Below are 12261 nucleotides of genomic sequence, written 5' to 3' on the forward strand. Positions count from 1 at the left end.
TAGTCTTTGTTCACACCTTTTCTTCCCATGTTCGTTGTGGGTTATGGCAACAGTGATTGTTTCTCCTTGGTGTCTGGAAAGTACTTGCAGGTTGTGGTTGTAACTGCAAATTGATACTTCCAACATAGCACTTAAAGTTTTCTCGTTAATCCTCTTCCAGATACACAGCTGGCCAGCTCCTTGTGACCTGTTCAAACACCAAGTGCGGAAACTGGAACACCTGCTCTGTCTTCTTACTGGATCTCAGCTCTTCTCCAGGCAGGTACCCTGACCTCTGCTGAGTGGCCAGTCCAGCTGGCTCACTTCATGTAAAGCTCAAAGTCTGCATCAGAAAGACACAGGCAGGCCCGTGAGTGACCCTGAAACATGGGCTTGGGCACCATCCTGTAAGATGGAAGAAATGCGCACAGCTGCATTCAGACAGAAAAGAGGGCTGAATCCAGCACATCGTACGCTGTGGGCAAGGACTCTGACTCTGGGTAGGAAACTCGCCTCCATTCTGAGTGGTGGTAGAAATGCTCAGAAAATGCTTATCTTCTCAGCTGATCCAGACCAAGGAGGTTGGGGAAAGCCTACTTTGCAAATCTCAGTGGGGTTTAGTTATGGCTTAGATGCAGCCAAGCCTTAGTCACATCTGTGTTTACTCAATAATAAAAATCAGAGGCACATCAGCACTCCTGGGAGCTCAGGAAGCAGTTTCTGGTCCCTTGGCCAGCGAATGCGGACTTGTTTGAGGGCAATACAGCTGTGGGCTAGCTCCCTCATCAGCAGGCTGGCCCAGGTCTGTGCCCTGTGTAGTGCCCTGAGAGCCTTCAACCTAAAGATTATTTTTGAGAAGCTCTTTGCAGGCGTGTTGTTTAGCTGTACTGAGCATGTGGAGTCGAGGGGACTGAGCGGAAATCTGCATGGTGAGGATGTGACAGAGGATGAGAGGGCATAGGGGAGGGCTAAATTCTCTTTGAGTTCACCATGGATTTAGCAGTGTTCTTTAAATATGTCAAAGTTCATTTGTCTGTTGAGCTGAGGCTAAGAACACTTAAAGAAAATGTATTTGCTTTCTATGGCAGCACAAAATTGCAAGAACTCATCTGATACTGATGAAATACACTCAGCCATTACACTTGTATTTAATTCAGTATGAAATGTTATTATATTATTACATCTGCAGCATACACCAAATTCACTTGTGCTCTGTTTCAAGGGACAGAAGCCCAAAGAGACACTTGGCAGTCTCTGTTGTGAATTAGTGGTAGTGCTGAAAGTAGCTGTCACCTCGTAGCCTAGGTCATTCCTTTTCCACTTTGCTTAGCCCCTGTCTGATATGGCACATTCAAGGTGTGTGGTGGCAGTAGTAGTAGTGTGGACATAGAAAAGAATCAGCTCTGTCAGCCTTGCCCTCCTAAGACATGGGTATTGACACGTATTCTGTTGACAAACTGGACATATTACATAGACAACTGTGGAAGCCACATGTCAGCATGACCAGCTGGTTTACAAAATCCCAGGAAGTCATCGATAGATGGAAGAATCATTTCCTTCTAGCTGCTTGTCTAACCATTAGCAGCCATCCTTCCTTTGAATGTTTAACTTGTAAGGAAAGATCTTGTCTCTGCATCTTTCTGCATGTAATTTCATGTATCTTTCCCCATATGAAGGTGTTTCACACACAAACACATGTACAGCAGTGCGGTTTTAATACAACTGGCTTCACTTGGGAGCAAAAAGACTTGGATCTTCTGGCACAGGCACAAAATGCTAAGCCATGATGCTTAATTTCTCATTTGGCCTTGTTTCTTGTTTGGTTTGCCAATGTGGGAGTTAATCATATAAACACAGAAATATGAGGGATAAGGAGAAATACGTTCTGTGCTGTCCTGTTTATGTAGCTCTGGTTCTTGCTGGCTTTGTTAATGTATAGCTTACAGTAATTTAAATGGCAGGGCTGATGAGGAACGGGTGGTGATGAGAAGGAGTTAACGTGAGAGGACATGGAGAAATCATGTCACTTAATAGGAAATTGTCCCTCCCAGCGTGTTTCTGTGCTAGCCCATACAAGTGGGACTCTATAACAGTATCCTGTGACTACACCAGAAGATAGGACAGCGTTTAGTTCAAATGTTGAACAAGTATACATCCCATTTTAGCTAATTCTGGCATTTGGGATTTTAGATGGCAGTGATTCCCCTTGGTATGTGAGTGCCCAGATGTTGTGGTGATGAGCTGGGCCTTCTTAGACCTCGAGTTACTAACCTGGAGAGGAGGATTTTGCACAAAAAGAGGTTTTAAAGCTAAAACAGAGCAAACAAGAACTAATAAGTGGTGAAGTTATCCTGAGATTGGGAAAGATGAACCTGCTGGGCAGGTGCTCCCTAAAAATGTCATTTTGACTTTACTAGCCTGCCTTCCCCTCAATACATCCTCTATTTGTTCAAAGAAAATCATCTGCTCCTCTCAGTTATTTCAAAGTAAAGTCACAAGAATAGCTTGTTCCCACTCTATTCCAAATATAGCTGTTGGCAGCAATTGCTGAGATAAGGGGGAAGGAAAAGGAACTACCAAGGAAGAGGAAAGGCAGGAGGGGGAAGAGAGAAAAGAGAGCTGAAAAGATTGGACAACAGAAAGTAAGGAGGGTGATGTGAATGAGAGGGGAGGTGAAAGAATAAGGACAATACACTGCAGCAGAGAAAACAAATCAAAGATAGAAACAACTCTTGCAAAACAGGTGGAAGCAGCCCAAATACAGAATGAAAAAGACCATGCCCACCTTCAGGAGCAATTTGAGTTTTAGCCTTGAAATGTAACTAAACCTTAAATAAAATCATGTCCAATTTTGACTTTCACTCAGATTGCAGGGGTCAGAGCATCAGAAAACTTATGCTAATTTACATTGCTTGAAGATCTGGCCCTAGAAATTTTAAAGCAAACCACGTTGCTTATTTTAATCACTTGTGGGATTTAAAAAAAAAAAAATAAATCACTGCTCCAATAAATTTTGTTGACGCTTTCTGATAGAAAGCCATCCATTGGGTAACTTTGCTGAAAGTGAACCTGAACACCCTTCTCCTCAGAAGTTCACAATCAGGATGGACTTCTTGTGAGACTGGAGTATGTAGACATGCCCTCAGGAACAGAAAATAGATAATGATAAAAACAAAGGAAAAGCCAGAACCGTGCTCAGACTGACTTACCCAGAGCAAAGAGCTGAGGGTTTCCGAGTCTCAAAGCAGACTGGTTCAAGACAAAAGCACAAAGAAATGAGACATAAATGGAAACAGGTTCTGAGAAATGGTGCATAGACAGGGCAAATGAAATGAGTCCTTGGTAATCTAGAAATCCTGTGAGGGGTGGGAAGTTTCTGACAAACACCCCCCAGAGTTGTTGTTGTTCTCAGAAGATTGCTTGGAAAATGGTGCCAGAGTTTTGCTTTTCCTTCTGATCTGCTGAAAATACATGCCATACATGACTTTACTCCTCAGCTGAGAGTAAAAAGCCGTACCCAGTTCTGAAACTGCGGTTTCCTATAAACTGAGTATGAGCAAAAAGCCTTCTGACAGGCTAGGTAATGGGACCAAGAAGAGAACTGTAAAGGTGATGCTTGCTATACTACTTTTATTTCAGTCCTTCAAGGAAGGCAGCCACTTATATCATTAAGGGATGTGCTCAATTAATCTCTCTCTGGACTAAAGATGCAGTGCAGCCATGGGACAAGGCAGTATTTACACAAAGCACAGGAGGCACGTCAGAGCAGGAAATACAAGGGTAAGTGAAACTAGTCTCAGAAGAAAGGACTGGAAAGTAGAGCTTAGCAGTCAGACTATTGCTATTCAGAGACAAAGTCATTATTTTGAGAGTCTTGTCAAATGAATGATATGTGTATCCGAGTTATTTTCCTTGTTATGAGAAGCAACTTTTTTTTTTTTTTTTTCTTTGTTTTAGGTTCCCCCAGCGACCATAATGCAGAGCTGGTATTTTAGCCTTTCATCAGGGATGCCCCGTCTGTGGCTTGCTCCCAGCACCTCTCTGGGGTACATGATCTTCATCTGGACACCTTTGGGGCTACGGGGGTCACAGCCTGTGGGACAGCCATCAGGCAGCCCTGCTGCCCTGCCCGCGATCTCTGTCCCGACGGGGCTATACTTGGCTCTCTCGATAAGGCAGTGTAAAGCTTTAGTGATGCTGTTACGTGGTGAAACACCAGCAGCACTTAACCCAGCGCGCTACTTTTTGCTCAGCTGCCGCGTCCTCGCAGGCTCCCGGGAGCGTCTTCCCCAGGAGAGGGCAGTGGAGCCCGCACACGCTCCCCGCCCGCCGCCTGCGGGGAACGTCCTTGTTCCCTCGGGTGTTTCGTGAGGAACTAAGCGGGTGAGGACTGGTGGGACTGCGGATTTAATACATGTGCTAGAAACCATGTAAGGGAATATCCAGGAAATGCTCTGTACATTTAATAACGAGAATAAGTTTTGGGCAAATGAGTTTGTTGTTGCTTTTATTTGGCTGGAAGTTTTCTCTGTGACACATACTTGTTTACAGCTGCACAAACTTAAACTAGTATTTTACCAATTCCACATGAGTTTAATTCCTATAGCCCGAATTAGAAAATGTTATTGACATTTAAATAACCCTTCAGGATGCTGCTAAGGTTCTCCCAAGCCAAATCCTCACAATAAAGTCATTTACTTATTTCAAATTTACAGGCATTCATCCTAAGACAACAAGCAGCCTTGGCTGAAAACCACAGAGTGTGGTTTTGAGGTACTGCAATTAAGGGCAGACTGGGATGCCTTCTCCTCTACTCTTTAACCATCCCCTTCCCCTAGCACACCAGCAGTCAGGCAGCTGTTTTCTGTAGGCTCATGTTTACAGCAGGTTTCCCTGGCTGGCTACCAAGTTTCAGTGACCAGCCAGCACAGACTGAGAGCCTGCGAGGGGCAGGCAGGCAGGGTAGATTTAAGGGAAGTGGCCTTTGCCTGCAGCCTGGGAATCCAGCAGATATCCCTGACAAAACAAAAGGTATAAGCAAACCAGCATTTCCTCCTGTGAGGACATGGCAGATTTCTCTACCCCCAGTGAGAAGCGGCAAATTTAGGAAACTCCAAAATCCAGCTTTGGAGAGAAAACCTTATTTTTTATGTGGAACATAACAACCCAAACCTGAATCTAGCCCAGACGTAGGATAGACATCCCTTGCTGTTGTCAGAGGACAGGGTCACTCACCTCCTATCCAGGAACAAGTGCTTGCTCCCAGCTCAGTCCATGCTCTCAGGAGCACCTGCTGAGCTGGGACCACCTGAACATTTCCAAAAGCAGTGGGGTGTACAGTGGAAGTGGCAGGGTGCGTTTCCCAAGCAGGCCTGCTAGCATCACAAGGTCGGTGGAGTTTTGCTACAAAAGCGTAGTAACCCCCTGGAGGGATGACTCAAATATGTGATGTTAAGCTGGTTAAATGGTGCTGCCAGCTCCACAGATGATGAGCTGCCTTTTCTTCCCCAGCCACTCTCAAGCTCAGGTATGGAGGCAAAGACAATTTTATTTCTACAGCTCCTGTCTCAGGTCCTTGTAGTAGAGAATGACTGCAGAAAAATACACCCAGTGCAATGTCAGCTTGCACCTTGTTAAAAGAACAAATACAATAAATACAAAGGGGACTGGCTTCAAAGAAATTGGGAATAAAAGAGAAGTTTCTCCCTTCAGCTCTTAACTCTCCTCAGTCAGTGCTACACCCAGTCAAACATGTCATGTGTGTACGAGATGCAGCTCCTTTCTTGGTATGAGTGAGGCTTTGGCAATTCTACACCAGTAATCTGTCCATCATATGAAACCACGTGGTTTATAGGAACCACAGGAATCAGTATGTTTTTTTGCATGTAAGGCTCATTGACGTCAGTGCAAGTTGGATGGTCTAACCCTTGGAGTCTGGTATAGTCAGCCAAATGGGGATCAAAGGCACCAAGCACATGCAAAGCACTTCAGCAAGGATATCTGAAAAGGGACCAGAAACATTTGAGTTTCATCTGTCAACATCTTCCTGAAGACCAAGCATTAGCTGCATTTCCATCTTGCCCTGCACCAGATCCTGCCACTATTCAGACAAAGCTCCCATTGAGAGTAGTTGAGTGACTTGATCATCTGTGTGAAGGCTGGAAATTGGACACAATTTACCCCGTTCTTGAGAAGGCTTTTAAAATTAACCAACAAAGTCAACTAAGATAGTAGCATTCCTTAGGTGAAGTTAGCCAGAAGGTACATTAAATTTTATTCATGTCAGTCTTTCATTGAATCCTTTTCCATAGTGGAAGAACATTAAATTCAACAAGTTAGTTCAAAGGCGGAATTGAAATGTGGGAGGGTTAAGGTGTGATGTGAAACCTTGGTTCTTCTTTCTCCTCTGTGCATTACAATTTAGTGCCATCAGTGGGCATGTGGTATTTTCAAATAATACAGGAAGATCTTGTAGACTATCCCTAAAACCTGTATCTGATACATCCATGATTTTTTGCAGTAAGGAGGATACTGTACTTAGAGTTACCTGTTTCTCAAATTCATTTAAAGTAACTTGCCTCACTGCACAACAGATTCCAATATTTTGTTCTTTCATAGTAGCGATTAGACCAATTATAGCTCAGCTGTAATGGAAAGGTACAATACAATTGCTCCTACTTTTCAGTCAAATTTACCAGAACCTGTCTCCCTCTCTGTCTCTCTGTCACAATTTAACTTTTAAATTGAGATGGGGTTTTTAAACTAAAATATCTAGAATCCTACTGCAATTGAACACGAGCTTTCTTTCAACTAATTCTCATATGCCAAACTGTATTGGCTGTACATTAAGTGCCAGAAAAGATTGGTAACAAAATCTACGTTAAAAAAAAACAGTACTATGTATTTTCTAATTACTGTGCAGATTTCCTTGATCATCAATAAAGGAAAATATCTATGTTTATGCCTACTGTTCCTTTGCAAGTATGGCAAATGACCCTAAAACTTTTACTTTTTCAGGCACAGCCCTGTCTAGCCTGGACTCTGCAGTGACCAGACAAGTTGTGAACCTGGAGCATCACCAAAGGCAGTGAAACAAAACCAGAGGAACGGTGGGCACCTTTCTCAGCCGGGGTGTGAGGTGTTGGATGGACAAAGAGGCGCCTGGGAGACAGACACCCTGTGACAGCATTTGGGACCCAAGGTACGTGCACACACTTTTGTAGCATCTCTCATGTTGCCGTGTCTTGCTGCTGCTCGGGCTATCAATGTTGGTTGTTTGCTTTTTTTTTTGTAAGACCACTGAAAAAGGGCCTTGCACGCTACAGACCGTATGTGAGAGTCGCTTTTCTAAACGCAGGAATAAACAGCTCTGAGATGAAATATTTCTAAGTAATGAGATTAGTGACATGAACATAGCATGGGATACAGCTTTCAAAAATAATTACATCTGACACCCTCATCAGCAAGAAGATGTAGGGGCTGCAAGCTCTCAGCTTGGGAACAGCATATGAAAGATTGGCTCCTCCTGGGAAGGGAGGCACGAGGGAGGTTATTTTTAGTACTTCGTAAAAAAATTAAATAATAATAATAAAAAGCTAGAATTTAAGCACTCTTTAGTTTGATACCCTCATTATGGAGGAGATCATAGGGAAAGAAAAGCAAAACCAGTAGTGGAGCCTCGGGATACTGTGGAAGCAAGAGGCTGCTCTGAGGAGGGTGGGAGCGGTGCGGGCGGGACGGGTGTTGGGGGCGGCGCGGGGTTACGCTGTGCCCCGCCGCCCCATCCCGTCCTCGCCCCGGTTGTGCCCGTCGGTACAATAACAATCCACCGACGGCGGAGCAGGCGGCTCCGTTTTCGCGACAGTATATATAGATCAGACACTTTCCAAAAAAAGCAGCGACACGTTCGCTCTGCTCGGTGCCTCTTTCCACCCGTAATTCAGATTTTTTTTTTTTAATTTATTTTTAAGAAAGGAGAAGCCAGATTCCGTGAATGCGGCTGTTTTCTGACCCGGCGCCGCTTTGCGGTTACGGGCTGCTGAGAAAGTGAGCTGGGTCCGGCGGGGCGGCCCCGGGACCTCCTCTGCTTTCCGAGCTTTTTAAAATTTTCCGGAACGAGCCCTAAAAAGGGCAGGCGGGGCGGGGCCGGATCCTCGCCTTTTTAGGACAAGGGCCCCGCCACCGGAATACCCCCCTGGGCGGCGCGGCGGGCGGCGTTGGGGCGCTGCCGGCGCGGCAGGGGCTCGGCGGGCCGGGGCGGGTCGGGGCCGCCCCCGCGCGGCGCGGAACGCCGAGGGGGGGCGGGTGGGTTGGGGCGGGCGCGAGGCGACGGGTCCCGCACGCGGGCGCCCACGTGACCGCCGGGCCCCGTTCCTCAGTCCTTATATGGGCAGTGACGTCCCGGGCATTCAGGGGGCCCCCATAAATACTTACCGCCAGACTTGTCCTCCAGCGCGAGCTGCGGCGGGAGCGGCGGCTCTCCCGGGGCACCGCGGGCACCGCACCGCCGCGACGGGGCGGCCGCCCGCCCGCACATGCCTCCCCGCCCGCCGCGCCGGCTCCCCGCGGTCCCCCCGCGCCGGTAGTGGGAGGCAGGGGGAAGCGCCCCCTCCTCTCTCTCCCCTCCCCGCCCCGAGCGCACACCGCCGGCCGGGAGCGTCGCTCCCCCGGCCGCCCCGCTGCCCCCATGATGACCGCCAAGGCGGTGGACAAGATCCCGGTGACCCTGGGCGGGTTTGTGCACCAGCTCCCCGAGGGCATTTACCCCGCCGATGACATCTCCGCCGCGCTGCCAACTTCGGTCGCGATCTTCCCCAATGCCGACCTGGCAGGGCCGTTTGACCAGATGAGCGGTGTGGCAGGAGGTAAGCGGACCCCGCGCGGCCGCGCAGGTGCGGGCCGGGCCGCTCGCGGAGGGCGGCGGAGCCCCGGGGCGGCGGGCGGGGGGCGGACTGGGACGGGGGCCGCGGCCCCCCGGGGCTCGCCCGGCCGGGGTCCCCGGCGCCCCTCGCGGCAGCCCTGCCCCCCCACCCGACTCGGGGAAAAAAGTTGGGGCCGGCGCGGAGCCCCCGCAGCCGGAGCGCAACATGTGCGCGCCGCAGCCCCGCGCCGTGCCGGGCCACGGTCGGGACCGGTGGTGGGGCGCCCAGTGGGCGACGGCGCGAAGGGCTGACCGGGTCCTTGTCCCCCCAGACGGCATGATCAACGTGGACATGGGCGATAAGCGGGCACTGGACCTGCCCTACGGCGGCGGCTTCGCGCCCAGCGCCCCGGCCTCCCGCAACCAGACCTTCACCTACATGGGCAAATTCTCCATCGACCCGCAGTACCCCGGCGCCGGCTGCTACCCCGAGGGCATCATCAACATCGTGAGCGCGGGGATCCTGCAGGGGGTCAGCACGCCCTCCTCCGCCACCTCCTCCGCCTCCTCCGCCACCTCCTCCGCCTCCTCCTCGGCCACCGCCGCCTCCGCCGCCTCCCCCAATCCGCTGGCCGGGGCCCTCGGCTGTACCATGGCGCAGGGCCAGCCGGCCGACCTGGAACACCTGTACTCGCCACCTCCGCCGCCCTATTCTGGGTGCGGCGACATGTACCCCCAGGACCCCTCCTCGGCCTTCCTGCCCGCCGCCGGCGGCGGGGCGCTGCCTTTTCCCCCGCCGCCCTCCTACCCCTCCCCGAAGGCGGCGGCGGCCGACGGCGGGCTCTTCACCATGATCCCCGAGTACGGCGGCTTCTTCCCGCCGCCTCAGTGCCAGCGGGAGCTTCACGCCGGCCCCGACCGCAAACCCTTCCCCTGCCCCCTCGACTCGCTCCGCGTCCCGCCGCCCCTCACGCCGCTCTCCACCATCCGCAACTTCACCATGGGGGCGCCCCCGGCGGGCACCGCCCCCGGCAGCGCTCCCGGCGGCGGGGGCGAGGGCGCGGGCACCCGGCTGCCGGCCGGCGCCTACAGCCCGCACCACCTGCCGCTGCGGCCCATCCTGCGGCCCCGCAAGTACCCCAACCGGCCCAGCAAGACGCCGGTCCACGAGCGGCCCTACCCCTGCCCCGCCGAGGGCTGCGACCGCCGCTTCTCCCGCTCCGACGAGCTCACCCGGCACATCCGCATCCACACGGGCCACAAGCCCTTCCAGTGCCGCATCTGCATGCGGAACTTCAGCCGCAGCGACCACCTCACCACCCACATCCGCACGCACACCGGCGAGAAGCCCTTCGCCTGCGACTTCTGCGGCAGGAAGTTCGCCCGCTCCGACGAGAGGAAGCGGCACACCAAGATCCACCTGCGCCAGAAGGAGCGGAAAGGAGCCGCCGCCGCCGGCGGGTGCCCGCAACCCGGCGGCGGGAGCGGCGCCGCCGCCCTGGCCCCCTGCGCGGCGCGGACGCGGACTCCCTGAAAGCGCGGGGCGCGCAGGACCCAGCGCTGAGCCGCTGAGCCGCCGCCGAGCGCGGCGGGGCGCGGTGAGCACCTGGCGGCGCCGCGGGGCTCCCCTGGGCCGGGCCGGGCTGGGCCGGGCCGGCGGGTGTACATAGGGGCTGCGGCGGGAGGATGGATGCATGCAGTGCCGTCGTGGTGAGGTGTCCTTGGTGCCTTGTGTGGTGTAGAGCCCGGTCCCCTGTCTGCATGTGGGGGGTGCCTTACCGATCCGCTCCGACGACAGCGGCGACACCGAGACCGGAAAGTTTTCACTCCCTGGTTTTCGTATGGCTGTACATTTCTGCCTATTAATATTGGGATTTTTTTTTTAGAGACTATATTTTTGTACGCACTCGTTTGGGGTTTTGGTTTTGGTTTGGTTTTCTTTTTTTTTTTTTTTTTAATTTTTTATTTTTCTTTTTGGTGACTTAAAAGTGTTACGTTTATAGTAGGACTTGGGACGGGATGTAAATATTCTGGCTGGAACCGACGCCCGTTGTCTACCGGGACCTGGGGCGCAGCAGATAACACGAATAATGCACAACTACTAACGGGAGCTGGAAGGAGAGAGGGTTTCTTTCTGGCCACACTGTAAATAAACTTTTCGACAATAGGGTCGGTGCTTACAACGTTTATAAAAGACTACAAATAAATCTCTTAATTATTCTAAATTGGCACCTTTATTTCCGTAGGTTCCCTGGCCCGGCGAAGGGCCTCCCGCCCGCCCCCAGACCGGTGCGGCGAGGGGCTGTGGAGCAGCCCGGCCCGTGCTCCGCTGGGCGCAGCGTTGCGCCTGGGCGCGGAAAAACAGCGGCCCCGCCGTACAAACACTCGCTCTGGGGCGCGGGGATTTCCCTCGGAGACGAGAGACGGGCTAATATTAACCAGGGAGCGGGGTGGGTTTTTTTGACTCACTTTCTGTTTTGTTCCGCGGTTATGATCTGCCCCAGGCAACCTCCCCGAGTGGGCTGCGGAAGAGCGGGTACCGCCGCCCCGACGGCCGCTGCTCGGGGAAAGCGGCTACCGGCGGCGCGGGCGGCACCGCGCCCGCTCTCGGGGGGCTCCGCGGGGGCGGCGGCGCTCACCCCCGCGGCACGGCCGGGCTTTTTCTGCTGAACCCATCTGACCGCAACATCGCACCTTTTTTTTTTTTTTTAACCTACTTTTATTATTGTTTTTCAAGATGTTAGCCTGGCCTGGCCCTGCCAGGGCCCACCTTTGGGTCCTGCCGTCGGTGCAGGGCTGTACCGGCCCCGCGGGCTCACCTGCTGCTACAGATCCCCAGTACGGTCTGCACTGCACAGGATGGAACACCCTGCTAATGGCACAGCCCAGCACTGCGGGGAGCAAGGGCAAAGTCCTTGCCCAGCCGCTACCAGCATCTGCTTGACTCGGTGCTGGGTCCCGCTGTGCAAAGCCCCAGTGGCACTTGCCTCTTCTGTCTGAAACGCCCTGCGCCCTGTCTCCTGGAACTGGCACTGGCTTTTGGAGCAGCTGCTCTTTGCTTGGGAAAGGCAGTCAGTGGGAGCCAAAGCGATGTGCCTGGTTTTGAATCAGATGTGAAGCAGACTTCCTGAGCCGGGCACAGACCAGACTCTTTGGGATGGAGAAGCCAAGCAGTGAGGCCAGCTCCAGAGCCACCATGCTCACCATCTCACTGTCCACCTTAGCAGCACAAGTAAACCTTTGCCTCTCTTGCTGCATCTGCCAGCAGACTGCAGCTTTGCCACCTCCTCCCATGTGCGCCTGGTCCCCAAGAGCCCACAGTCTGCTGCTGGAAGGATGTCACATGGAGCCGTGGCGTCCTCAGTCAGCATGGGTGGGCTGTGGTTCAGGGAGGTGGACTGGGATCCTCTGCTCTCAGCCTG

The 12261-nt window shown here is 52.5% G+C and overlaps 1 protein-coding gene across 1 annotated transcript; it reads left to right on the plus strand.

The window, feature by feature from the left end:
- The first annotated feature begins 8481 nt into the window (after positions 1–8481).
- On the plus strand, positions 8482–11064 carry EGR2 (early growth response 2). The gene is made up of 2 exons (XM_065843790.2): positions 8482–8843; positions 9172–11064. Exons 1-2 carry the CDS (start codon positions 8666–8668, stop codon positions 10371–10373), a joined length of 1380 nt encoding a protein of 459 aa, XP_065699862.1. The 5' UTR covers positions 8482–8665; the 3' UTR covers positions 10374–11064.
- Positions 11065–12261: the final 1197 nt, after the last annotated feature.

This window comes from Patagioenas fasciata, chromosome 8, assembly GCF_037038585.1.
Source record: "Patagioenas fasciata isolate bPatFas1 chromosome 8, bPatFas1.hap1, whole genome shotgun sequence".
NCBI classification, from domain to species: domain Eukaryota; kingdom Metazoa; phylum Chordata; class Aves; order Columbiformes; family Columbidae; genus Patagioenas; species Patagioenas fasciata.

Excerpts from the sequence above, each read along its gene's own strand:
- EGR2 (XM_065843790.2), top strand. The coding sequence starts at position 8,666 with ATGATGACCGCCAAGGCGGTGGACAAGATCCCGGTGACCCTGGGCGGG. Across the intron at positions 8,844-9,171 it reads GATGAGCGGTGTGGCAGGAG|ACGGCATGATCAACGTGGAC; the intron begins GTAAGCGGACCC and ends TTGTCCCCCCAG.